This window comes from Ascaphus truei, chromosome 13, assembly GCF_040206685.1.
Source record: "Ascaphus truei isolate aAscTru1 chromosome 13, aAscTru1.hap1, whole genome shotgun sequence".
In the NCBI taxonomy this organism is placed as follows: domain Eukaryota; kingdom Metazoa; phylum Chordata; class Amphibia; order Anura; family Ascaphidae; genus Ascaphus; species Ascaphus truei.
The window spans coordinates 9,768,674-9,795,975 of record NC_134495.1 but is presented as its reverse complement, the minus strand read 5'-3'; the positions used below and the strand labels follow the sequence as shown (position 1 = coordinate 9,795,975).

Below are 27,302 nucleotides of genomic sequence, written 5' to 3'. Positions count from 1 at the left end.
CTGATACAGCTTTGTCATGGTAATGAGTCTAGCCTGGTTTGGAAGCAGTGGCCATGCAATATTACCAATAAACAAGATTTCAAAGACTGAGATCTAAGTCTCCATTGTTCTATTAACAAATGCACACTACTAGCCGGGACCACGTCAATTTTTTGTAAGAATACTGTACAGCCACACATCTCCCCTCACCCCAATGTCCCTTAAAATAATAACAAGAGTGAGAATGCAGATGTTAAAAAGAAACATTTATTTAATGTTTAGAAAAAAAGTGAAAGAACCTTAGAAAATAAATACAATTGTTAAGTTTTGTTGCAAGAACTCTTTATAACCATTATGAAAACAAGTCAGCACAACAGGGTTCCAGTCCCATGAACACAAAAAAAATAAAAAATAAAGACATGGTGAGAGGAGGGGATTGTTCCCTTGGTGAGGCAGAGGTGTCGATCTCTGGTGTTTGTCATTTTGTACAGTCCAGTGAGGAATCCAAATACATGTTCTAGCCAGATTTGAACAGAAGGATGGCCACCTGGCCCAGGTAGAAGTAAATGAAGTGCTTGGTCTCGTGCGTTACGTAGCTGCCAAAATTTCTGCCCACGATGCAATGCCAAGTAGGATTGTATTTCTTGTCAAATTCCTGCAACATCAGAAAGCAGTGGTTACCACAGTATACTGAGCATCCTCATTCCCCGGGGAGTAACAAGTCTCACCCATACAGAGATCAGGCCTGCTCACCTTCTGTATGTATATACACCCAGTCACCTTTTTGAAGCATGTGAATAATTACATACATACATACTAAATAACAGGCACACCGGGTCCTGTATCAAAAAAAGAAGATTTGTGCAGTTTTGCACCCAGGCAGTTACTAATATTTTAGTGGCGTCACCATTTCTTTAAGTGGGGTGAAAATATACATACACACCCCAGTGCCACACCTTCGCATATACACACACATTTTGTATGCATTCTGTACCAATAAATTACCCATTTAACAGTTGTGCTGTGCTGGTATACTAGATCACTTTGGATGTATATATCGATATCACAATAAAACCACTCAGCACAACAGGGTTCTAGTCCCAATAAAAAGAAAAAAGCTGGACACAGTGGGAGGAGGGGGTTGTTCCCTTGGTGAAGCACTGGTGTGCACACACACTTTAAAACGCCACACACACACACACACAATTTAAACACCAGACACACACACACACAATTTAAACACCAGACACACACCGGCCCCACTCACCTTTTTGATGTACGCCGCGATGTCCTTCTCGATGTTGAATTTCTCCAGGGCCTGTGTCGCACACTCCACCGCGTCCTGCTGCATCTCCTCGGACATGTCCGCATTTTTGATGACCGCTTTTCTCTCTGACATGGTGACCTGCGTTATAGGAGGGGGGGCGCAAAACCATGAGCCGTGTCACCCACCATTAATATCGCTAACACCCCCGCCCCTCTCCCCCATGCAGCAGCAGCTCCCTCACTCACGGTGCTCGGTGTCCCGGTGCAGCTCTTGCTGTCTCTATATTCTTCCTCACACTGTCAGCCCCCGCGCGCGCGCCGCCTCCTATTAGCCAGCACTGGTGGGCCCACGCTGCACCCGATTGGCTGGCTGTCCACCCACTCGCTCTCTGATTGGTCAAACGCCTTTGGCTTCTCTCGGCTTTTTCCCCTCGCACTTTGTTTCAGACCATGATGCATCGCGGCGGCAGGCGTCCGTCTCCTTGGAAACGCACGCTGCTGGGTCGCCTCCCGGCATTGTCTCCGAGGCAACAGCAGCCGCGCCCCTTAATTCGCGCATGCGCAGGTGCTGCCAGGTAGCAGCTTCAGGTTAACATGTGACTAGTCACTACTGGTGCCTGGAGATACTCACTAGGGGGGCGCATATGCCTAAAATACTCCCTAAATACTCATCAACCACTTCTTCTCCAATATAAATATACACACACCACAAAATAGCCGTGTTAGTCCAGTTGCGATAGTGTAGAATAAAGGAGTTCTTCAGTATTAGGCGATACCTTTTTTATTGGACTATTAACAATTTATGTCATAGGACAAGCTTTCGAGAGTTCTCCTCTCTTCTTCAGGTCAAGCAATACTGATATACAAAGGATTCAATGGCTAAAACTGTAGAGAGGAAAAAAAAACCCAGATATTTACTGTAGATAAGGTAGGGTGTTAAATGTGTTTGAAGCCAGGGGATGGTGTCATATACATAAATATATATTTTATGTCAGAAGCACGTATTCCCATGATCTGTTATTTATATGTTATTTATATGATTGTTCCGTATTACTACTGTGAAGCGCTATGTACATTAATGGCGCTATATAAATAAAGACATACAATACATGAATATTCCCAATGCAGCTCAATGGGGTATTCTGTGTGGGCCACACAAAATGGCTGCCACAGTTTGGTTTCCCCTCACTGTGGCTCTGGCTGCTGCATGGCTGTGAAAATAATGCGTTACAAAACATGAAATAAGAGAGGAAATGTGTGTAGGAACCTTGCATCTGTCTCCGGCTCGTTTAAAGCTTCAGTTGAGAAGAGAGGATTTGATTATCACACAAAAGGAATAAATAAATACAATTGATTTTGATTGTTAATATGTCATCATTTTGTTTATTGAACAAAGGAGAATTTCTGCCCTGATGGCAGATAAGGAGCACGCCGGCATGCACAGACACCCCAAACGGCTAATGCAAGCCCGTCCCACCCCAGACTCTCACAACAAACGTCACACCCAAACTGTCAGAACGTTTAGAGTCGCACACCTGCCCCACCTCATGGTGATTTTACGCTCGGCGGCGACCCTTAGACGTCGCGCACTGCGAGATCCCTGCCAATGCTTCTACATTCAGATCGATGTCAGGGATTTTGAGTCTGCATCATACAGCAGATGTATATTGTATTGTATTGTACAGTATGTCTTTATTTATATAGCGCCATTAATGTACATAGCGCTTCACAGTAGTAATACATGTGGTAATCGAATAAATAACAGATAATATAAATAACAGATCATGGGAATAAGTGCTTTAGACAAACATAACATTAAGGAAGAGGAGTATATGTATATATATATATATATATATATACACCGTTATATATGAACCTTGTAGTTTTTACTTGAGAAACCGCCCAGGAGGGATAAAACGTGTTAGAAAAACATAGTCCTTTTTAATCACGGTCGAAGAAACCTTATTTGGTCATTCTGGCTGTCTCATGCATGATCACTGGTTCTCATTGATCTGCTGTACCTGTCCCTGATAGTTTTGTGTAGTGCCTTACAGGAAATGAAGTCGGCGTCTACGTGCGGAGGCATTGAATACAGAAAACCCCAGCACTCTTTCAGGGAGTACCTTCCTAGGACTTGCTCAGTTTTTCTTCCCTTCTTGACTGGTTATTCCTGCGACTATGTCTATTTGTTCAGTGAGTGGCCATCCTATAAGCACTGGTATTTCTGGAAGCTTGTGCAGAGGAGGCCTGTGATATGCACATGAGAGGGGGGCTTGTGAGGCTGTCTGTGGGTTTGACACTCAGCTGCTCCCCTGCGTCAGGTTTCTGCAAGGGGGCGAGTAGGAGGGGGCGGTGGATACACACAGAAGCTTCACCGAGTCATTGCAGCATCGCCGTACACGACTCTGTAACGAGGATTGTGCCTTGACAAGACAGGACTGCAACACATTTATGGTGTTTAGTTTTCTTTTTTTACTTATTTAGCTTCCTGAGAAAGCTGCCAGGGACCCAAGGAGTAAGAGCTGAGGATTAGCAAGAAGTGTGAATATTGTAATATGCAGTATTTATGTATGACTGAGATATTAGTGGAATTAATATGTACAATGAGAAAGGGTGAGATATGTTTTGTCACACAGATTCCATACTGATGCACACACGTGTACATGTGCAGAGGGCACACGCGGGGGAGATGCTGCCAAGTCTGGACACGTCAACTCACAGATATTCTCTGCTTCTGACTTATTTGCAGTCAGTGTCCCTCATTTTGAAAATGATTGTCTCAAACACTTCAATGGAGTATCACGGTCAATACATTTGCATTAAAATGTTTAGTTAATTTTATTTTAAACCGCGAAATCTCACTGATTTCGGTTTCTGGAAGTGACCCCTCGGCAAGTCCGTAGCTTTAATCGCAGGGAGGCTGCGGTACAATAGGTGGCAGATCACGGAATATGTCCTTAAGGTTCTGCTGTCCCCGCTGTTTCCAGCCCAGAGGAGCCCCCAAAAAAAAGTGTCGGATCGGGTGAAGGTGTGATCAGTATGGATGATGGCACGCAATGCCCCTGCAGCAAGAGAGACATTTTTCTTTAAACCAACACTTTTGTTTAAGCGCCTTTATAGTGTCTTAGGCTGCGTCCCCGCTAGCGCTGAGGTCGCTGAGCAGGCGGTGCTTGGCGAGGTGACTTGCATATATATATATATATATATGCAAGTCCCTGCTCACGCGATGCGCGCCCGCGTATGCGCGGGCACACACGCTCACCGGCGCTCAAGTAAACAAATTATTTAAACTTTCTAGCGCACTCTACTTCCCCTGCAGCGTCCCCCCCGAGAGCGCTTGCGAAAATTTAAAGGACACCCGGCGCTCATGCTTGGAGAGCTCTCCAAGCATGAGCGCGCTCAGCGCCAGCAGGGACAAAGCCTTAGGCCTCGGCCATGTTTAGTGCTTGCTTGCACTGACGCGCGCTCCCGCTCAGCACTGAGCCCCTACAGCCGCAATTAGAGCGGCTTTAGTAGGGGCTCACCTACGCTTCCGCAAGCGCGCGGAAGCGCAGGTCTTGGGGGAATTTAAAATTCCCCCGCTTGCCGGTGCGACAGGCCGGTCACGTGAGCGGTTCGCCTAATCAGGGCGAACCAGCTCCGTGACGTCACTGGCCCGCCCCCGCCCAGTGACGCGCCCGCCCCGCTGACAGTGTGTGCGGTAAGCAACCGCAAGGCCAGGGAAAGCACCCGCTTTCCCTGCGCCTCAGCACGCCAGCAGGGAGCCTGGCCGAGGCCTAAGGCTGCGTCCATAGACACTTCGCCCATGCGGAGGCGCGGAGGCTGAGGGAAAATGGGTGCTTTCCCTGGCCATGGTACGCTGTCCGTGGGTGTGTCTAGGGGCGTGCCAGTGACGTCACGTAGCTGGTTCGCCCTCATTGGGCGAACCGCTCAAGTGATCGGCCCATCGCGCCAAGAAATCAGTTTTAACTGTTATCTTGCGCAACGTGCGCCCCCTCCCGCACGCGCCCGCATGCCATATAGATGCGATCACTGCCTTTAGCCAATCTGATCGCTCAGTGTGCGGACGCGTCTGCGCAGTTGTCCATACCACCCGCGGCGCTGACCGCGCTCATGCTTGAGAGCGGTAACGTCACCAACTCTCAGCATGAGCGCCGGGTCTCCTGTCTATTTTGCAAGCGCGCGCGTGGAGGCATTGCGGACATGATGAGCGCGCTTCAAACTATCTTTTTTTTGTCTCCCCAAGCGCCATTCTTGGGAGAGCGTGGGACAATTTATATTGCAGGAACTAAACTCTGCAAGCGCCGCACACTCACCGCTGGCGTGGACTCAGCCTTAGCCACATTGTATACGATCAATTGAGCCTGCATATCCTTTAATGAGAGGTCTGAGGGAGCGAAGAGCAAGGCGTCTGCGCGCAGCCATCTTTAAGTAGCCGTCCGTTTGCGCAGCATAACACACACAATTCACAAGTGAGGCCTTGGCGAGAGTAAACTGCTAGGCAACTCGTCGCCAGGGTGAGGTTACTAGGCAACCCGACGCCATCGTTCGGTCGCCGAGTAACCTGCTGCCACGGTTAGGTTGCTAAGCAACTGTCGCCATGGGTAGGTTGCCAGGTAACTGGGTGCCCGGTACCCATTGCCATGGTAAAGCTGCTCAGCAGCACCATGCCATAGGACGCTTTGCCAAAACAGGATCAGCTACAGAGGACCGAGAGCGCGCGCCCGCGATCCCGCCTTTCCCCTTTAAGGCGCGCTCCCGACAGCCTTGCCCCTTTAAGGCGCGCCCACGCCGCCACTTCCCCTTTCCCGCGCGCCACCCCCCCCCCCCCACATCTACTCCTCTTCTTCCTCCCGCCGTGTCCCGGCGTGCACCGCGCGGTGAGTGACAGGAAGCGGGCGGGATGGCGAGCTGGGAGCGGGAGGTCGCGCGGGCCGGATCCGGGGACGGGCGCATCTACGTGGGGAACCTGCCGGCCGACGTGCGGGAGAAGGAGCTGGAGGAGCTGTTCGACCGCTACGGCCGGATCCGCAGCATCGAGCTGAAGAACCGCGGCGGGAGCAGCACCGCGCCGTTCGCGTTCATCAGCTACCAGGACCCGCGGTGAGGGGGGGCGAGGAGGGGCAGAGCGGCGTGGGAGCCGGGTGTGGGGGAGGTGGGGGCCGGAGGCGAGGTGTCAGCCCGGAGGAATCGTCCCTCTTTGTGTGTGCCGGACACGCGCGCTGAACCTGGCCCCCAAGCCCGGGAGTTGTTAGTGACCGACCCTGCAGCTGGAGGCCGTGGGTGTGTAAGGGGGGAACCGGGCCTTCCGTGCGGACTGTGTGTGCGGCTGGATGCTCGAGGGGGAGGGGAGTGGCCTTGAGTCGGTTGCGGAGCCGTGTGTGCGTGGGGGGAGGGGGACGCGGGCCGTGTGTGCGTGGGGGGAGGGGGTCGCGGGCCGTGTGTGCGTGGGGGGAGAGGGTCGCGGGCCGTGTGTGCGTGGGGGGGAGAGGGTCGTGGGCCGTGTGTGCGTGGGGGGGAAGAGGGTCGCGGGCCGTGTGTGCGTGGGGGGGAGAGGGGGTCGCGGGCCGTGTGTGCGTGGGGGGGAGAGGGGGTCGCGGGCCGTGTGTGCGTGGGGGGGAGAGGGGGTCGCGGGCCGTGTGTGGGGGGAGAGGGGTCCGTGTGCGCATGGGGGGAGGGGGTCGCGGGCGCATGGGGGTCGCGGGCCGTGTGGCTGTGGGCCGCGTGTCTGGGGGGGCGTGTCTGTGTGGGAGTGGCTTGTATGGCGCGGGTGGAAGCTGTGTATATGGCGCGGGTGGGAGCTGTGTGGGGGGTGGGGGTCTTTACGTGCTGCTTTGCCCCTCACTATCTTGTCTCTCAGGGATGCAGAGGATGCGGTGTTCGGACGGAATGGATATGATTTTGGCTCCTCCAGGCTACGTGTTGAGTTCCCTCGATCTTTCCGGGGGTCTGGTGGTGGTGGTGGAGGAGGAGGAGGAGGAGGTGGTGGTGGTGGTGGGGGTTATGGGGGCCCACGTGGCCGGAACGGGCCCCCCTCTCGGCGGTCAGAATACAGAGTACTTGTCTCAGGTAATATGACCTTTCTGCATCCTTCCTAAGGAGCCCTTACTATAGCCCTGGACTAGATACAGCTGTGTCCAACTAATTGTAGGGGGTTAAGGAACCCTATGTGAAATTCTGAGATCAGATACATTGTAAGGAACCCCAACCCTCTCTAATAGCACCTCTGAGATCAGATGCAATGTAAAGAACCCCAACCCTCTCTAATAGCGCGTCTGAGATCAGATGCATTGTAAGGAACCCCGACCCTCTCTAATAGCGCGTCTGAGATCAGATGCATTGTAAATTCTTATATTTGGTACAATTGTCAAATTACCAGAAAATTGCATGGAACCTTCTAGGAATGCCCGGGGAACCCAAAGGTTAATAGGAACCCTGGTTGAAAAAACACTGCTAGTCTGTTTCCCCATTTCCACAGGGCTCTTATATGAAATATAATTTGCCGTTACAATACAATTAGGCTTCACTAGTTCAGATAACACAGGACATGGATAAATATATGTATATACCGTATTTGCCAGAATATAGAGCTGTTTTTTTCCTAAATGTCCTGAAAAATGAACTCGTATTATATGCGCAACCTAACACCTTTTTTATTTTTCATGTAGAACAGCTTCAAAACTTAAGTCTTATGTGCGAGGCCGTGCTATATTCGGGCGCATGCATGCATACATCGAATCCAAAAAAACGAAAAAGGGAAATGGAGCAAAACAGAAGATGAGGGCTACAATACTATAACCAAGTTAAAACCAATTTAATTGAAGTGACAACATTGCATGAAACGCGTTGGTTACTTACCATACCTCTGCCAATGTTGTCACTTCAATTAAATTGGTTTTAACTTATAGTATTGTAGGCCTCATCTTTTGCTGTTGTGCTCGGTTTCGTTTTTTGTATTCGTTGTATTCAACTCGACAGCGTGAGGCAAGCATTTAGCATCGATGGCATCTAAATTGTGAGTGCTTTCATCTCCTTACCACATTATGGTTCATGTATAGCGGTAGGAAGATTTCTGGATTATGCATCAACAGCTCTAGGGTAGATATAGGAAGAGACCCAGATAGGGATGATTTTCAACAGTACTAATCTGCATTATCAACCATTGGATACTATATCCATACACACACTTATTTATGAGCTTGATTACTTCATTAATCACCAGACTCCATGATGCCTTAAATATTCCTTTCTTCAAGCAAATTAATACCTTATATTTTTTTGTCTGGGCTGTTAATTTGTATCCAGGATTTGGAAGCACTGACCTATGAAACTTTGTTCATTTTTGTCCACTTATACATACATATCTCCGTGTCCTGAACAGCAAGTCTGAGCGAAATAGTGACTACATTGATCTGCATTTCTCTGTTTGGGTGTCAGAACTCTTGCAGCTTGTGAAAAGTTAAAGCACATATTCACTCCAATAAGTGAATGTACTGCAGCTTATGGTGGTGATATGGCTGAACAACCGACTCCGAGGCACAGTTTAGTATCAGGTGGGGGTTACTTGTTCACGCCATGTCACTTCCCTATGTGAATTCCACGGCAGTGCTATTTAATTTTACAGTCCGTATTGCAGTTTGCTCCCTTGGAGATCTCTGGCTTATTCTGACACCACTGCTCACATTCCATGCAGCCATTCACAGGAAGTGACAGTCAGGATAATTCACTCAAGCAGCACTTTTATCTTTCACTTAATCAGAAATAGTAATAAATGGAGACGGCTCTGGCTCAGACTGCGTTAAACACTCAAACCCCATTTTCAGTGCATAAGACCCAATCCAGTGATTTATACACTGAAGCTTAGCATGTTTAATAAAGCCAGACATCTGTGTTCCTTTGGCAGGCACTACTGATTTTTTTTGTTTGCAGAGTTGCTCCAGGTAACACATGTATTTTCCATGCCAGGTCTTCCCCCATCAGGGAGCTGGCAGGATCTGAAGGATCACATGCGGGAAGCCGGTGACGTCTGTTACGCTGATGTACACAAAGATGGAATGGGGATAGTTGAATTTATCCGCAAGGAAGACATGGAATATGCTCTGCGGAAACTGGATGATACTAAATTCCGGTCTCATGAGGTGAGGTGGTACTCTAGAGGTGGAGGCAAAAAGGAGCATTCAATAACTGCAGATGTTCCTGCCATGGGTCCACACCAATCAAGAGCAGCACATGAGGAACAAAGACTGCACTCCTGTGGGCTGGTGTCTATTGAAACATTTTATGAACTTGGGTCAACGTTTTGGTCTTCCCATGGAGTTATCCCGATAAACTGTGTGTATGTACCATCGACTGAGCCACCTGGGTTGGCCACACCTGATACCCTCTCCCAGTCTCGGTTAACTTGATTAAAGGGACCAAAACCATCCTAGTTCATAAAATGTTGTTCATCAACGCACAAATCCATAGGAGTGCTGTCTTTCAACGGTACCATAACGGGGCCAGAAGTTTGGGAGCACGAGATACTGATTCACTTCTTCTCCCCCTCCCCAGGGTGAAACTGCCTATATCCGAGTCTGCGCAGAACGAAACGCCAGCTACTCGCGATCCAGATCCCGCTCTAGAGGACGTGACTCCCCATATCAGAGCCGTCGCTCCCCCCGTTACACCTCCCCCTTCCAACCGTACTGAGTGGCCATCGCAAGGATGCTTTCTATCAATCTGACTTGAGGCCGTCTACTCTGAACTTACATTCCACAACTGATGGATTTCATCAACTTTGTTTTTTCTTTTTATCGTTTTTGTTTTTTTTTTAAGAATTTAGCTTTCTTGGAATCAGATGTTTGGATTTTTTTTTTTTTTTTTTTAAAGTTCTCCGCAACTGAAATGTTTTGTTGAATCTTCAGGAAGGGAAACGACAGGAAGGTGCCTAATGTGAGGGGGGACCCGTTTGGTCTTATTCTGCATGTACTGGCCGCCTGTAATGACTTTACTGGGACTAACAGCGAGGCAGGATGCTCTGGCAACATGGCTAACCCAACAGAGAATGTAACTGCTTGTTCTACATGTAGACTCACCCCATCGGTTTATCACAGGAACAATATTATTTGAAATAAATTTTTAATCCTTCTGAAACAAGTTTGTATTTTTTTTTATTTTTAAAATATAAAAAGTTATGAAAGTGTTTTCTTTCAAGTCCACTTCAGTAACTGTCCTAATAGTGTGAATTCTCTGTTGCTGCTCCTTGCAGGTAGTTGGTCTTTAGGTCCGGTCAAGTCCTGAACCAATCACGGTAGCATCTCTCTCATGGCGTGTAGGTAAAGGAATGTTACCTGTTGGGGAAACTGGACTCAGTATAAGTCTATCAACATTAACTAATGAATAGGCTCAATTAATCGAGGTCATACCTGGAGGTGCCACAAAATACTCCTCTACAATGCTGCTGGCATTCCCAATGAGCTGTTCTGCACAGGAGCCTTCTGTTACCATGTCTGCCCTAATGTACAGGGCCCTATAATAGGAGAGAACACAGGAAGCTATCTGGTCACCAATAATACTCTGTGCAGCACAGACTGACAGGGTTGCAGTTACCTGTCCTGTAGAACAGACACCAGCGGGTCAACTCCACTTGTGTCCACATGGTGCAACTGGTCAGCAAAGCAGATAGCCGTCTCTAGACGTTGCACCGCCTCCCGGTTGCGGAAGTCCACTAACGCCAGATGCTCCAGGTGATCAATAACCTGCAGAGTGATTGGAGTCTCCTACAAATGGAGCAAGATGGGAACTATCGGTACTATCTGATTTGTCTACATAGTGTATAACGGTAACGCGGGTGATGAGAAGGCAATGGGCAACTTCAGGATTACAAGGCAGGACCGAGACACCTTACTAAGGAGATGTGTAAAGGATTATAATTCCCTAAAAATAAATTACATTTCAATCACCGGACATTCATATTTCCATTGGAATTATCACACGTGCACAGGGAGACTGGCACCTTACTACATGGGGGTCTCCAATCTGGTGACCGCGATGCCAGCTCCTCTACCCTCACAACTGGACAGCAGACCGATCTGCATCTCACACAGCCGGGACAAAACACATACCTGAGTCACAGAGAAGATAAAAATACATACCCAAGACACAAGCACACACTCCAGTAGCAGAGGGGGGACACAAGCGCACACACCTCAGTCGCAGAGTTGGGACACAAGCGCGCACGCACACACCTCAGTCGCAGAGGGGGGACACAAGCACAAATACCCCAGTCGCAGAGGGGGGACACAAGCACACACATACCCCAGTCGCAGAGGGGGGACACAAGCACACACATACCCCAGTCGCAGAGGGGGGACACAAGCACACACATACCCCAGTCGCAGAGGGGGGACACAAGCACACACCCCCCAGTCGCAGAGGGGGGACACAAGCACACACATACCCCAGTCGCAGAGGGGGGGACACAAGCACACCCCCCCCAGTCGCAGAGGGGGGACACAAGCACACACATACCCCAGTCGCAGAGGGGGGACACAAGCACACATAACCCAGTCGCAGAGGGGGGACAAGCACACACAACCCAGTTGCAGAGGGGGTGGGGGGCAAGCACAAGTACCCGAGTCACATGACCTATACATACCAGGCGCTGTCTCGAAGGTAGTGGACTCCAGGTCGGTTTCTGTGGCACCTTCAGAATGAAAAGAAAAGGAGTGTCAGCTTTTGGGCTCCCTCACAGACACGCTGGTCGGGGTGAGGCCTCTCCCTCGCTACTGGGTACCTTGCTCAGCGTGGCCGCACAACTCCGTGCCGCCCCGGGAACCGGTCCCAGGTAACCCGCCGCCCGCAGCCACATCTCCGGCCGTCTACTGCCAATTACGTCGCTGAGCACGTGGCCTTGAGAAGCAAATCAGCATCCATCTTTAACAAGGGATGTAAGATGGACGCCCCTTCCCTTTAGCTCTGCCCGTCTGTAAAATGGCCGCCTCCTCTATCTCTGCCCGTCTGTAACATGGTCGCCCTCTTAGCTCCGCCTCCTAGCTCTGCCCAGCTCCAAGATGGCCGCCGCTGCTTCCAAGACCCCGTAGAGGTGTCACGCGGAGTTCTAGTCCTCGCGCAGCGCGGAGACTCCGGTGCGAACAGCATGAACAGTGTGGGCGAGGAGTGCACCGACATGAAGCGGGAGTATGACCAGTGCTTCAACCGCTGGTTCGCAGAGAAGTTCTTGAAGGGAGAGGGCAGCGGGGACCCGTGCACCGAGCTGTTCCGCCGGTACCGGCAGTGCGTGCAGGTGAGAGGGATGGGGGGTCTGGGTGTCATGGGGGTTGTCATGAGGGGGAGGGGGGTCTGGGTGTCATATGGGGGGGGGGGTCTGGGTGTCATATGGGGGGGGGGGTCTGGGTGTCATATGGGGGGGGGTCTGGGTGTCATATGGGGGGGGGGTCTGGGTGTCATATGGGGGGGGGTCTGGGTGTCATATGGGGGGGGGGTCTGGGTGTCATATGGGGGGGGGGGGTCTGGGTGTCATATGGGGGGGGGGTCTGGGTGTCATATGGGGGGGGGGGGTCTGGGTGTCATGAGGGGGGGGTCTGGGTGTCATGAGGGGGGGGATCTGGGAGTCATGAGGGGGGGGGATCTGGGTGTCATGAGGGGGGGGGATCTGGGTGTCATGAGGGGGGGGGATCTGGGTGTCATGAGGGGGGGGGTCTGGGTGTCATGAGGGGGGGGGTCTGGGTGTCATGAGGGGGGGGGGTCTGGGTGTCATGAGGGGGGGTCTGGGAATCATGAGGGGGGGTCTGGGAGTCATGAGGGGGGGTCTGGGTATCGAGGGGGGGTGTCTGGGTGTCATGAGGGAGGGGGGGTCTGGGTGTCATGAGGGATGGGGGGGGGGTCTGGGAGTCATGAGGGAGGGGGGGGGTCTGGGAGTCATGAGGGAGGGGGGGGTCTGGGAGTCATGAGGGAGGGGGTGGGGTCATGAGGGAGGGGGGGGGGTCATGAGGGAGTCATGAGGGAGGGGGGGTCTGGGAGTCATGAGGGAGGGGGGGAGTCATGAGGGAGGGGGTGGGTCTGGGAGTCATGAGGGAGGGGGGGGGTCTGGGAGTCATGAGGGAGGGGGGGGGTCTGGGAGTCATGAGGGAGGGGGGGGGGTCTGGGAGTCACGAGGGAGGGGGGGGGTCTGAGAGTCATGAGGGAGGGGGGGTCTGGGAGTCATGAGGGAGGGGGGGAGTCATGGGGGAGAGAGGGGGGGACTGGGGGTCATGAGGGAGGGGGGGGGAAGTCATGAGGGGGGGGGTCTGGGAGTCATGGGGGAGGGGGGGGTCTGGGAGTCATGGGGGAGGGGGAGGGTCTGGGAGTCATGGGGGAGGGGGGGGTCTGGGAGTCATGGGGGAGGGGGGGGGTCTGGGAGTCATGAGGGAGGGGGGGTCTGGGAGTCATGAGGGGGGGGGTCTGGGAGTCATGAGGGGGGGGGGGGTCTGGGAGTCATGAGGGGGGGGGGTCTGGGAGTCATGAGGGGGGGTCTGGGTGTCGAGGGGGGGGGTCTGGGTATCGAGGGGGGGGTGTCTGGGTGTCATCAGGGAGGGGGGGGGGTCTGGGTGTCATGAGGGAGGGGGGGGGTCTGGGTGTCATGAGGGATGGGGGGGGGGTCTGGGAGTCATGAGGGAGGGGGGGGTCTGGGAGTCATGAGGGAGGGGGTGGGGTCATGAGGGAGGGGGGGGTCATGAGGGAGTCATGAGGGAGGGGGGGGGTCTGGGAGTCATGAGGGAGGGGGGGAGTCATGAGGGAGGGGGGGGGGGAGTCATGAGGGAGGGGGGGGGAGTCATGAGGGAGGGGGTGGGTCTGGGAGTCATGAGGGAGGGGGAGGGTCTGGGAGTCATGAGGGAGGGGGAGGGTCTGGGAGTCATGAGGGAGGGGGGGGTCTGGGAGTCATGAGGGAGGGGGGGTCTGGGAGTCATGAGGGAGGGGGGGAGTCATGGGGGGGACTGGGGGTCATGAGGGGGGGGGTCTGGGAGTCATGGGGGAGGGGGGGTCTGGGAGTCATGGGGGAGGGGGGGGGTCTGGGAGTCATGGGGGAGGGGGGGGTCTGGGAGTCATGGGGGAGGGGGGGGGTCTGGGAGTCATGAGGGAGGGGGGGTCTGGGAGTCATGAGGGAGGGGGGGTCTGGGTGTCATGAGGGGGGGGGTCTGGGTGTCATGAGGGGGGGGGGTCTGGGTGTCATGAGGGGGGGGGGTCTGGGTGTCATGAGGGGGGGGGTCTGGGTGTCATGAGGGGGGGTCTGGGAATCATGAGGGGGGGTCTGGGAGTCATGAGGGGGGGTCTGGGTGTCGAGGGGGGGGTCTGGGTATCGAGGGGGGGGTGTCTGGGTGTCATGAGGGAGGGGGGGGGGTCTGGGTGTCATGAGGGATGGGGGGGGGGGTCTGGGAGTCATGAGGGAGGGGGGGGTCTGGGAGTCATGAGGGAGGGGGGGTCTGGGAGTCATGAGGGAGGGGGGGTCTGGGTGTCATGAGGGGGGGGGTCTGGGTGTCATGAGGGGGGGGGGTCTGGGTGTCATGAGGGGGGGTCTGGGAATCATGAGGGGGGGTCTGGGAGTCATGAGGGGGGGTCTGGGTGTCATGAGGGGGGGGTCTGGGTATCGAGGGGGGGGTGTCTGGGTGTCATGAGGGAGGGGGGGGTCTGGGTGTCATGAGGGATGGGGGGAGTCATGGGGGAGAGAGGGGGGGACTGGGGGTCATGAGGGAGGGGGGGGAAGTCATGAGGGGGGGGGGTCTGGGAGTCATGGGGGAGGGGGGGGTCTGGGAGTCATGGGGGAGGGGGGGGGTCTGGGAGTCATGGGGGAGGGGGGGTCTGGGAGTCATGGGGGAGGGGGGGGTCTGGGAGTCATGGGGGAGGGGGGGGGTCTGGGAGTCATGAGGGAGGGGGGGGTCTGGGAGTCATGAGGGAGTGGGGTCTGGGAGTCATGAGGGAGGGGGGGTCTGGGAGTCATGAGGGGGGGGGGGTCTGGGAGTCATGAGGGGGGGGGGTCTGGGAGTCATGAGGGGGGGGGGGGTCTGGGAGTCATGAGGGGGGGGGTCTGGGAGTCATGAGGGGGGGGTCTGGTCGTCATGAGGGGGGGGGTCTGGGAGTCATGAGGGAGGGGGGGGAGTCATGAGGGAGGGGGGGGGTCTGGGAGTCATGAGGGGGGGGGGAGTCATGAGGGAGGGGGGGGAGTCATGAGGGAGGGGGGGGAGTCATGAGGGAGGGGGGGAGTCATGAGGGAGGGGGGGGAGTCATGAGGGAGGGGGGGGGTCTGGGAGTCATGAGGGAGGGGGGGGTCTGGGAGTCATGAGGGGGGGGGGGAGTCATGAGGGAGGGGGGGAGTCATGAGGGAGGGGGGGGTCTGGGAGTCATGAGGGAGGGGGGGGGGGTCTGGGAGTCATGAGGGGGGGGGTCTGGGAGTCATGAGGGGGGGGGGACTGGGAGTCATGAGGGGGGGGGTCTGGGAGTCATGAGGGGGGGGTCTGGGAGTCATGAGGGGGGGGTCTGGGAGTCATGAGGGGGATATCTAGGAGGGATTGTAGTGGTGGATTCCTGGGGGGATAAGAGATACCGGGGAGAAGGGGGTACTGGAAAGGGGGGGAAGAGATACCGGGGAGAAGGGGGTACTGGAAAGGGGGGGGAAGAGATACCGGGGAGAAGGGGGTACTGGAAGGGGGGGGGGGAGAGATACTGGGGAGAGGGAGATAATGGAAACATGGGGGGGGGGGGGGAGAACAGATACCGGGGAGGGTGGGATACTGAAAGGGGGGGGGGGAGAAGAGATACCGGGGAGGGGGGGGAGATACTGGATACCCTGTGCATAGAGGGTGCTGTCTCTCACTTTCTCTGTCCTTGTCTAGCAGTCTCATACAAGCCTCTTCTGAGTGCAGGCTATGTCTGTACCCCCTCTCACTGTCACCAGGGCTGTCTCACTGTGTCTCTCTCAGGCTGTCTCACTGTGTCTCTCTCAGGCTGTCTCACTGTGTCTCTCTCAGGCTGTCTCACTGTGTCTCTCTCAGGCTGTCTCACTGTGTCTCTCTCAGGCTGTCTCGCTGTGTCTCTCTCAGGCTGTCTCGCTGTGTCTCTCTCAGGCTGTCTCGCTGTGTCTCTCTCAGGCTGTCTCGCTGTGTCTCTCTCAGGCTGTCTCGCTGTGTCTCTCTCAGGCTGTCTCGCTGTGTCTCTCTCAGGCTGTCTCGCTGTGTCTCTCTCAGGCTGTCTCGCTGTGTCTCTCTCAGGCTGTCTCGCTGTGTCTCTCTCAGGCTGTCTCGCTGTGTCTCTCTCAGGCTGTCTCGCTGTGTCTCTCTCAGGCTGTCTCGCTGTGTCTCTCTCAGGCTGTCTCGCTGTGTCTCTCTCAGGCTGTCTCACTGTGTCTCTCTCAGGCTGTCTCACTGTGTCTCTCTCAGGCTGTCTCACTGTGTCTCTCTCAGGCTGTCTCACTGTGTCTCTCAGGAGAGTGCTCCAAGCATGAGCGCCGGGTGTCCTCTGATTTACGCAAGCGCGCGCGGGGGGGGGGGAAGGAAGAGGAGGCATTGCGGGCCAGCTGAGCGCGCGGAGGGGGGGGAGGAAGAGGAGGCATTGCGGGCCAGCTGAGCGCGCGGGGGGGGGGGGGGAAGAGGAGGCATTGCGGGCCAGCTGAGCGCGCGGAGGGGGGGGGGAGGAAGAGGAGGCATTGCGGGCCAGCTGAGCGCGCGGAGGGGGGGGGAGGAAGAGGAGGCATTGCGGGCCAGCTAAGCGCGCGGAGGGGGGGGAGGAAGAGGAGGCATTGCGGGCCAGCTAAGCGCGCGGAGGGGGGGGAGGAAGAGGAGGCATTGCGGGCCAGCTGAGCGCGCGGGGGGGGTGGAGGAAGAGGAGGCATTGCGGGCCAGCTGAGCGCGCGGGGGGGGGAAGGAAGAGGAGGCATTGCGGGCCAGCTGAGCGCGCGGAGGGGGGGGGGAAGGAAGAGGAGGCATTGCGGGCCAGCTGAGCGCGCGCGGGGGGGGGGGGAAGGAAGAGGAGGCATTGCGGGCCAGCTGAGCGCGGGGGGGGGAGGAAGAGGAGGCATTGCAGGCCAGCTGAGCGCGCGGAGGGGGGGGGGGGAAGGAAGAGGAGGCATTGCGGGCCAGCTGAGCGCGCGGGGGGGGGGAAGAGGAGGCATTGCGGGCCAGCTGAGCGCGCGGGGGGGGGGGGGAAGAGGAGGCATTGCGGGCCAGCTGAGCGCGCGGGGGGGGGGGAGGAAGAGGAGGCATTGCGGGCCAGCTGAGCGCGCGGAGGGGGGGGGGGAAGGAAGAGGAGGCATTGCGGGCCAGCTGAGCGCGCGGAGGGGGGGGGGAAGGAAGAGGAGGCATTGCGGGCCAGCTGAGCGCGCGGAGGGGGGGGGGGAAGGTAGAGGAGGCATTGCGGGCCAGCTGAGCGCGCGGAGGGGGGGGGAAGGAAGAGGAGGCATTGCGGGCCAGCTGAGCGCGCGGAGGGGGGGGGGAAGGAAGAGGAGGCATTGCGGGCCAGCTGAGCGCGCGGAGGGGGGGGGGGAAGGAAGAGGAGGCATTGCGGGCCAGCTGAGCGCGCGGAGGGGGGGGGGAGGAAGAGGAGGCATTGCGGGCCAGCTGAGCGCGCGGAGGGGGGGGGGAAGGAAGAGGAGGCATTGCGGGCCAGCTGAGCGTGCGGAGGGGGGGGAGGAAGAGGAGGCATTGCGGGCCAGCTGAGCGCGCGGAGGGGGGGGGAAGGAAGAGGAGGCATTGCGGGCCAGCTGAGCGCGCGGGGGGGGGTGGAGGAAGAGGAGGCATTGCGGGCCAGCTGAGCGCGCGGGGGGGGAAGGAAGAGGAGGCATTGCGGGCCAGCTGAGCGCGCGGAGGGGGGGGGGAAGGAAGAGGAGGCATTGCGGGCCAGCTGAGCGCGCGCGGGGGGGGGGGAAGGAAGAGGAGGCATTGCGGGCCAGCTGAGCGCGGGGGGGGGAGGAAGAGGAGGCATTGCAGGCCAGCTGAGCGCGCGGAGGGGGGGGGGGGGAAGGAAGAGGAGGCATTGCGGGCCAGCTGAGCGCGCGGGGGGGGGGGGGAGGAAGAGGAGGCATTGCGGGCCAGCTGAGCGCGCGGAGGGGGCGGGGGAAGGAAGAGGAGGCATTGCGGGCCAGCTGAGCGCGCGGAGGGGGGGGGGAAGGAAGAGGAGGCATTGCGGGCCAGCTGAGCGCGCAGAGGGGGGGGGGGAAGGTAGAGGAGGCATTGCGGGCCAGCTGAGCGCGCGGAGGGGGGGGGAAGGAAGAGGAGGCATTGCGGGCCAGCTGAGCGCGCGGAGGGGGGGGGGGAAGGAAGAGGAGGCATTGCGGGCCAGCTGAGCGTGCGGAGGGGGGGGGAAGGAAGAGGAGGCATTGCGGGCCAGCTGAGCGCGCGGAGGGGGGGGGGGAGGAAGAGGAGGCATTGCGGGCCAGCTGAGCGCGCGGAGGGGGGGGGGAAGGAAGAGGAGGCATTGCGGGCCAGCTGAGCGCGCGGAGGGGGGGGGGAAGGAAGAGGAGGCATTGCGGGCCAGCTGAGCGTGCGGAGGGGGGGGGGAAGGAAGAGGAGGCATTGCGGGCCAGCTGAGCGCGCGGAGGGGGGAGGAAGGAAGAGGAGGCATTGCGGGCCAGCTGAGCGTGCGGAGGGGGGGGGGAAGGAAGAGGAGGCATTGCGGGCCAGCTGAGCGCGCGGTGGGGGGGGGGAAGGAAGAGGAGGCATTGCGGGCCAGCTGAGCGCGCGGAGGGGGGGGAAGGAAGAGGAGGCATTGCGGGCCAGCTGAGCGCGCGGTGGGGGGGGGGGAAGGAAGAGGAGGCATTGCGGGCCAGCTGAGCGTGCGGAGGGGGGGGGAAGGAAGAGGAGGCATTGCGGGCCAGCTGAGCGCGCGGAGGGGGGGGGGAGGAAGAGGAGGCATTGCGGGCCAGCTGAGCGCGCGGAGGGGGGGGGGAAGGAAGAGGAGGCATTGCGGGCCAGCTGAGCGCGCGGAGGGGGGGGGGAAGGAAGAGGAGGCATTGCGGGCCAGCTGAGCGTGCGGAGGGGGGGGGAAGGAAGAGGAGGCATTGCGGGCCAGCTGAGCGCGCGGAGGGGGGAGGAAGGAAGAGGAGGCATTGCGGGCCAGCTGAGCGTGCGGAGGGGGGGGGGAAGGAAGAGGAGGCATTGCGGGCCAGCTGAGCGCGCGGAGGGGGGGGGAAGGAAGAGGAGGCATTGCGGGCCAGCTGAGCGCGCGGAGGGGGGGGGAAGGAAGAGGAGGCATTGCGGGCCAGCTGAGCGCGCGGAGGGGGGGGGGGAAGGTAGAGGAGGCATTGCGGGCCAGCTGAGCGTGCGGAGGGGGGGGGGGGAAGAGGAGGCATTGCGGGAGTCATGAGGGGGGGGGGTCTGGGAGTCATGAGGGGGGGGTCTGGGAGTCATGAGGGGGGGGTCTGGGAGTCATGAGGGGGGGGTCTGGGAGTCATGAGGGGGATATCTAGGAGGGATTGTAGTGGTGGATTCCTGGGGGGATAAGAGATACCGGGGAGAAGGGGGTACTGGAAAGGGGGGGGAAGAGATACCGGGGAGAAGGGGGTACTGGAAAGGGGGGGGAAGAGATACCGGGGAGAAGGGGGTACTGGAAGGGGGGGGGAGAGATACTGGGGAGAGGGAGATAATGGAAACATGGGGGGGGGGGGGAGAACAGATACCGGGGAGGGTGGGATACTGAAGGGGGGGGGGGAGAAGAGATACCGGGGAGGGGGGGGAGATACTGGATACCCTGTGCATAGAGGGTGCTGTCTCTCACTTTCTCTGTCCTTGTCTAGCAGTCTCATACAAGCCTCTTCTGAGTGCAGGCTATGTCTGTACCCCCTCTCACTGTCACCAGGGCTGTCTCACTGTGTCTCTCTCAGGCTGTCTCACTGTGTCTCTCTCAGGCTGTCTCACTGTGTCTCTCTCAGGCTGTCTCGCTGTGTCTCTCTCAGGCTGTCTCGCTGTGTCTCTCTCAGGCTGTCTCGCTGTGTCTCTCTCAGGCTGTCTCGCTGTGTCTCTCTCAGGCTGTCTCGCTGTGTCTCTCTCAGGCTGTCTCGCTGTGTCTCTCTCAGGCTGTCTCGCTGTGTCTCTCTCAGGCTGTCTCGCTGTGTCTCTCTCAGGCTGTCTCGCTGTGTCTCTCTCAGGCTGTCTCGCTGTGTCTCTCTCAGGCTGTCTCGCTGTGTCTCTCTCAGGCTGTCTCGCTGTGTCTCTCTCAGGCTGTCTCGCTGTGTCTCTCTCAGGCTGTCTCGCTGTGTCTCTCTCAGGCTGTCTCGCTGTGTCTCTCTCAGGCTGTCTCGCTGTGTCTCTCTCAGGCTGTCTCGCTGTGTCTCTCTCAGGCTATCTCGCTGTGTCTCTCTCAGGCTGTCTCGCTGTGTCTCTCTCAGGCTGTCTCGCTGTGTCTCTCTCAGGCTGTCTCGCTGTGTCTCTCAGGCTGTCTCGCTGTGTCTCTCTCAGGCTGTCTCACTGTGTCTCTCTCAGGCTGTCTCACTGTGTCTCTCTCAGGCTGTCTCACTGTGTCTCTCTCAGGCTGTCTCACTGTGTCTCTCTCAGGCTGTATCACTGTGTCTCTCTCAGGCTGTCTCACTGTGTCTCTCTCAGGCTGTCTCACTGTGTCTCTCTCAGGCTGTCTCACTGTGTCTCTCTCAGGCTGTCTCACTGTGTCTCTCTCAGGCTGTCTCACTGTGTCTCTCTCAGGCTGTCTCACTGTGTCTCTCTCAGGCTGTCTCACTGTGTCTCTCTCAGGCTGTCTCACTGTGTCTCTCTCAGGCTGTCTCACTGTGTCTCTCTCAGGCTGTCTCACTGTGTCTCTCTCAGGCTCTCACTGTGTCTCTCTCAGGCTGTCTCGCTGTGTCTCTCTCAGGCTGTCTCGCTGTGTCTCTCTCAGGCTGTCTCGCTGTGTCTCTCTCAGGCTGTCTCGCTGTGTCTCTCTCAGGCTGTCTCGCTGTGTCTCTCTCAGGCTGTCTCACTGTGTCTCTCTCAGGCTGTCTCACTGTGTCTCTCTCAGGCTGTCTCACTGTGTCTCTCTCAGGCTGTCTCACTGTGTCTCTCTCAGGCTGTCTCACTGTGTCTCTCTCAGGCTGTCTCACTGTGTCTCTCTCAGGCTGTCTCACTGTGTCTCTCTCAGGCTGTCTCACTGTGTCTCTCTCAGGCTGTCTCACTGTGTCTCTCTCAGGCTGTCTCACTGTGTCTCTCTCAGGCTGTCTCACTGTGTCTCTCTCAGGCTGTCTCACTGTGTCTCTCTCAGGCTGTCTCACTGTGTCTCTCTCAGGCTGTCTCACTGTGTCTCTCTCAGGCTGTCTCACTGTGTCTCTCTCAGGCTGTCTCACTGTGTCTCTCTCAGGCTGTCTCACTGTGTCTCTCTCAGGCTGTCTCACTGTGTCTCTCTCTCTCAGTCTGTCTCACTGTGTCTCTCTCTCTCAGTCTGTCTCACTGTGTCTCTCTCTCTCAGTCTGTCTCACTGTGTCTCTCTCTCTGTCTGTCTCACTGTGTCTCTCTCTCTGTCTGTCTCACTGTGTCTCTCTCTCTCAGTCTGTCTCGCTGTGTCTCTCTCTCTCAGTCTGTCTCGCTGTGTCTCTCTCGGGCTGTCTCGCTGTGTCTCTCTCGGGCTGTCTCACTGTGTCTCTCTCAGGCTGTCTCACTGTGTCTCTCTCAGGCTGTCTCACTGTGTCTCTCAGGAGAGTGCTCCAAGCATGAGCGCCGGGTGTCCTCTGATTTACGCAAGCGCGCGCGGGGGGGGGAAGGAAGAGGAGGCATTGCGGGCCAGCTGAGCGCGCGGAGGGGGGGGAGGAAGAGGAGGCATTGCGGGCCAGCTGAGCGCGCGGGGGGGGGGGGGAAGAGGAGGCATTGCGGGCCAGCTGAGCGCGCGGAGGGGGGGGGGGGGAAGAGGAGGCATTGCGGGCCAGCTGAGCGCGCGGAGGGGGGGGGAGGAAGAGGAGGCATTGCGGGCCAGCTAAGCGCGGAGGGGGGGGGAGGAAGAGGAGGCATTGCGGGCCAGCTGAGCGCGCGGAGGGGGGGGGAGGAAGAGGAGGCATTGCGGGCCAGCTAAGCGCGCGGAGGGGGGGGAAGGAAGAGGAGGCATTGCGGGCCAGCTGAGCGCGCGGAGGGGGGGGGGAAGGAAGAGGAGGCATTGCGGGCCAGCTGAGCGCGCGCGCGGGGGGGGGGGGAAGGAAGAGGAGGCATTGCGGGCCAGCTGAGCGCGGGGGGGGGGAGGAAGAGGAGGCATTGCGGGCCAGCTGAGCGCGCGGAGGGGGGGGGGAAGGAAGAGGAGGCATTGCGGGCCAGCTGAGCGCGCGGGGGGGGGGAGGAAGAGGAGGCATTGCGGGCCAGCTGAGCGCGCGGAGGGGGGGGGGAAGGAAGAGGAGGCATTGCGGGCCAGCTGAGCGCGCGGAGGGGGGTGGGAAGGAAGAGGAGGCATTGCGGGCCAGCTGAGCGCGCGGAGGGGGGGGGAAGGAAGAGGAGGCATTGCGGGCCAGCTGAGCGCGCGGAGGGGGGGGGGAAGGAAGAGGAGGCATTGCGGGCCAGCTGAGCGCGCGGAGGGGGGGGGAAGGAAGAGGAGGCATTGCGGGCCAGCTGAGCGCGCGGAGGGGGGGGGGAAGGAAGAGGAGGCATTGCGGGCCAGCTGAGCGCGCGGAGGGGGGGGGGAAGGAAGAGGAGGCATTGCGGGCCAGCTGAGCGCGCGGAGGGGGGGGGGAAGGAAGAGGAGGCATTGCGGGCCAGCTGAGCGCGCGGGGGGGGGGAGGAAGAGGAGGCATTGCGGGCCAGCTGAGCGCGCGGAGGGGGGGGGGAAGGAAGAGGAGGCATTGCGGGCCAGCTGAGCGCGCGGAGGGGGGGGGGAAGGAAGAGGAGGCATTGCGGGCCAGCTGAGCGCGCGGAGGGGGGGGGAAGGAAGAGGAGGCATTGCGGGCCAGCTGAGCGCGCGGAGGGGGGGGGGAAGGAAGAGGAGGCATTGCGGGCCAGCTGAGCGCGCGGAGGGGGGGGGAAGGAAGAGGAGGCATTGCGGGCCAGCTGAGCGCGCGGAGGGGGGGGGGAAGGAAGAGGAGGCATTGCGGGCCAGCTGAGCGCGCGGAGGGGGGGGGGAAGGAAGAGGAGGCATTGCGGGCCAGCTGAGCGCGCGGAGGGGGGGGGAAAGAAGAGGAGGCATTGCGGGCCAGCTGAGCGCGCGGAGGGGTGGGGGGAAGGAAGAGGAGGCATTGCGGGCCAGCTGAGCGCGCGGAGGGGGGGGGGAGGAAGAGGAGGCATTGCGGGCCAGCTGAGCGCGCGGAGGGGGGGGGGAAGGAAGAGGAGGCATTGCGGGCCAGCTGAGCGCGCGGAGGGGGGGGGGAAGGTAGAGGAGGCATTGCGGGCCAGCTGAGCGCGCGGAGGGGGGGGGAAGGAAGAGGAGGCATTGCGGGCCAGCTGAGCGCGCGGAGGGGGGGGGGGAAGGAAGAGAAGGCATTGCGGGCCAGCTGAGCGCGCGGAGGGGGGGGGAAGGAAGAGGAGGCATTGCGGGCCAGCTGAGCGCGCGGAGGGGGGGGGGAAGGTAGAGGAGGCATTGCGGGCCAGCTGAGCGTGCGGAGGGGGGGGGGGGGGGAAGAGGAGGCATTGCGGGCCAGCTGAGCGTGCGCGGGGGGGGGAGGAAGAGGAGGCATTGCGGGCCAGCTGAGCGTGCGGAGGGGGGGGGGAAGGAAGAGGAGGCATTGCGGGCCAGCTGAGCGCGCGGAGGGGGGGGGGAAGGAAGAGGAGGCATTGCGGGCCAGCTGAGCGCGCGGAGGGGGGGGGAAGGAAGAGGAGGCATTGCGGGCCAGCTGAGCGCGCGGGGGGGGGGAAGGAAGAGGAGGCATTGCGGGCCAGCTGAGCGCGCGGAGGGGGGGGAAGGAAGAGGAGGCATTGCGGGCCAGCTGAGCGTGCGGGGGGGAAGGAAGAGGAGGCATTGCGGGCCAGCTGAGCGCGCGGGGAGGGGGAAGGAAGAGGAGGCATTGCGGGCCAGCTGAGCGCGCGCGGGGGGGGGAGGAAGAGGAGGCATTGCGGGCCAGCTGAGCGCGCGGAGGGGGGGGAAGGAAGAGGAGGCATTGCGGGCCAGCTGAGTGCGCGCGAGGGGGGGGGAGGAAGAGGAGGCATTGCGGGCCAGCTGAGTGCGCGGGGAAGTATAGTTTTTTTTGTTTTGGTATGCGCCAAACGCGGGTCAGCATGTGTGCCCGCGCACGAGCGCCGCGTGAGTGGAAACTTACATATTTATATATATATATATATGTAAGTTAACGCAGCAAGCGCCGCCCGCACAACGCTGGTGGGGACGCAGCCTTAGGCTGAGTCCATGGTGACTCAGCCCGTGCGGAGGCGCGCTGAGGGAAAGCGGGTTCTTTCCCTGGCCTTGGTTAGTGCGCCGTCGGGGGGGGGGGGGCGGGCCAGTGACGTCACGGAGGTAGTTCGCCCTCTTTGGCCGAACCGCTCACGTGACCCGCCCTGCGCTCCCGTGAGCGCTTGAATCTAACATTTTCTTAAGACCCACGCTTCCGCACGCTTCCGGAAGCGTGTGCGAGCCCCTGCTAAAGCCGCTCTCATTGCGGCTGCAGGGGCTCACTGGTAAGCACCAGCGCGCCTCAGCACGGGCGCTGACCATGCCCGAGGCCTTAGAGTTCAGAGGAACGCTGCTTCAGAAAACAAATCACTTTGTATTTGTTGCGCGATGGCCGGGTCACCTGAACGGGTCGCCCAATGAGGGTGAACCTGCTCCGTGACGGCCACGCTACAGACCATTTTCAAATGGCCAGGTATCGCTCCAGCTTGCTCAGCGCGTGACGTCACTGCGCACATTTACCCTGGCCGAGGCCTCAGACTGGCAGTTGGACTCCCTCTCTGTCCATCAAACTGACCGCTTGTTTCAACATTCTTTCTGGGTTTCTTCTTATCCAATCCCGTATCTCCTGACGTGTGTTGCCAGGCAGATCAGGGACAGGGTCTCTTATGCCTTATCGTGCCGTGTGATAGGTGGAGCAGATTAATTCTCTATGAGCATTATACATATATGTGTAGCAGGGGCTACACACGAGGTGGGGAGGATACATGTAGGGGGAGCAAGATTCGAGGAGGGGATGGGATATCTCAGAGGTAGAGGTGGGTTAGGAGAGGGGGATTATGGGGGGGAGGAGTGGGGATTCTGGGCCGTGTCTGACCTTGCTCTGTCTCCGCAGAAAGCGATTAAGGACAAGGATATCCCGGTAGACGTCGTTGATTTCATGGGGCCCAACAAAGAGAAACCAGATGGCTCCTCCTGACCCAGCGCGGGCCTTGGACATCGGCGGGCCCACGACGTCACATCCTCTGCCCACACAGAAATTAAACATAATTTTATGATAAAAGTTGTAATTCATTATTAACGCGGCTCTAATTTTAAGAAAATCTTCCAGCCAAACAGGGAATTGAACCCTGGTCCAAATTAAGTGGGATGCTCTAACAACTGTGCTGACCATTAGCACAGGGGAGCCTCATACATAGGGAGTGATGCTGAGTGTGATTAAGAGAGAGGTGTTTATTTGCTTATCACTGCTGCTATATAACAAACAGTTGTCACAGTGGTGCCCTAATTAGGGTGGTAACGTCTTCCCTGCAGGGGTACTTTCTTGTTTCTGTCCAGTTTCCCCATTCTCTCCCAGGTCTGTATTAGTTGTGTAACACAAAGTGATGTAACTGGAAGGAAGGGGGTGGGGAAAGCTGAGACAACTGTCCTGGCAATTTAGGCCCGACACCACCCCAAGGTAAAGTGAGTGTGTGGGTATTGTGGGGTGGGGAGGATTGTGTGGTTCCTGTGGGTGGGGAATGAGACAGAGGGGGAGAGAAAAAACATGGAGGGGGCTAGAGGTGGGTGAGAGGAAGGGGGCTCGCAAGGCTGCCAACATAGGGGAGCCCCGGTGGAAACTTCTAGTCCTGGTCCCCGAGAAAGCTATCAGCGGCCCCGTCTGCGTATTCTTTACTGCCCAATCCAAAAGCTTCAGGATGTTCTGTCTAGCTGCATATAGTTGGTTACATTTAGGTGTGTGTTTGAGAGTCTGCGTGGTAAGGTACTCCTTAACATAGCTACATTCCAGGTGTCACGGAAATGTGCGTGTGTACAGCAATACGGAAAGATCCAGCACATTTGGGGTTAACAATAAAGTATATTTATTGAAGAGATTGATCTTTCATTCCCTAGCGGGGACTTTTGTCATGTCGATCACTGCAATAAATATACTTTGTTGGTCTGTGTGTGCGCGCGTTCGCTAATTAGGTCGGTAGTTCAAAATCATGTAACTTTATGTTTCTGATAATCGCAAAACAGTAGAGTTCTGACAACTGCAGAACTTGCCCTAAAAACAAAATAAATATATACATTAGAGTGTAAACCGTGAAAACAATTCAACATTTTAAGTGTCAAAATACAAATAGTCCGACCATCAAAGTTCAAATGAGAAAATATGCAGAAGTATTATAGAACGTCACCAGATGTCCTTCGAGATAATATTTGTAGTGTATAGGGAGGGCCGCCTTCAAACGATCTGCGTTTATCTCAAGAAGCGGCTTCTCCCAGCACGATGCCTGCAATCTGATCCTGGATGGATATTTAAAACAAAAAAGGAAAGACAGAGCGCAGAACGCCAACAGTCTATAATTCTGTGTATTTACATTAACAATCAATTTTACACTTGTACGTCGTCAGTGTAAAACCAGCATAGAGAAACAAGTGTCTTAGAAATAACCGCTCGAAGGAAGGTTTTTCTAACAGAAAAAAAAACATTCTGGGAAAAGAATATACACTATGTAACGTATATGAACCTAATGACTGTAATGTGCAATTTTTCCATGACATTACGTCAAAAATCTGGGGAAGTAAATACGCAAACATAATTGTGGGAGGAGATATGAATGCTATATAAGATGTATCCCTAGATGGATGAAACCCTGGGAGTAACACCACCAGAGCTAGTACACAAACAAAAACTAGGCAGCTTGTAAAAGAAACCCCGGGGGTTAATAGACGCATGGAGAAACTTAAAACCCAATTGAAAGGGATTCTACATTATAGTCTAACGTTCACAATGCATTCCCTAGAACAGAATGCATCCTGGTAAATTCCCA

General features: G+C 57.4%; 4 protein-coding genes across 4 annotated transcripts; 2 read left to right on the top strand and 2 right to left on the bottom strand.

The window, feature by feature from the left end:
- Positions 1–228: 228 nt before the first annotated feature.
- DYNLL1 (dynein light chain LC8-type 1) lies at positions 229–1,640 on the bottom strand. Its single transcript, XM_075568412.1, has 3 exons — positions 1,492–1,640; positions 1,247–1,384; positions 229–634 (listed from the first exon to the last, which is right to left on the bottom strand). The coding sequence occupies exons 2-3, from the start codon at positions 1,376–1,378 to the stop codon at positions 497–499; spliced, it is 270 nt and encodes an 89-aa protein (XP_075424527.1). The 5' UTR covers positions 1,379–1,384; positions 1,492–1,640; the 3' UTR covers positions 229–496.
- Positions 1,641–6,085: 4,445 nt separating this feature from the next.
- Positions 6,086–10,380, top strand: SRSF9 (serine and arginine rich splicing factor 9). The gene is made up of 4 exons (XM_075568406.1): positions 6,086–6,348; positions 7,106–7,314; positions 9,211–9,383; positions 9,796–10,380. Exons 1-4 carry the CDS (start codon positions 6,149–6,151, stop codon positions 9,931–9,933), a joined length of 720 nt encoding a protein of 239 aa, XP_075424521.1. The 5' UTR covers positions 6,086–6,148; the 3' UTR covers positions 9,934–10,380.
- On the bottom strand, positions 10,021–12,222 carry GATC (glutamyl-tRNA amidotransferase subunit C). Its single transcript, XM_075568407.1, has 5 exons — positions 12,020–12,222; positions 11,882–11,929; positions 10,834–11,003; positions 10,650–10,753; positions 10,021–10,574 (listed from the first exon to the last, which is right to left on the bottom strand). The coding sequence occupies exons 1-5, from the start codon at positions 12,092–12,094 to the stop codon at positions 10,504–10,506; spliced, it is 468 nt and encodes a 155-aa protein (XP_075424522.1). The 5' UTR covers positions 12,095–12,222; the 3' UTR covers positions 10,021–10,503.
- A 37-nt stretch (positions 12,223–12,259) lies between these two features.
- Positions 12,260–25,549, top strand: TRIAP1 (TP53 regulated inhibitor of apoptosis 1). Its single transcript, XM_075568408.1, has 2 exons — positions 12,260–12,529; positions 25,382–25,549. Exons 1-2 carry the CDS (start codon positions 12,383–12,385, stop codon positions 25,463–25,465), a joined length of 231 nt encoding a protein of 76 aa, XP_075424523.1. The 5' UTR covers positions 12,260–12,382; the 3' UTR covers positions 25,466–25,549.
- The last annotated feature ends 1,753 nt before the right edge of the window (positions 25,550–27,302 follow it).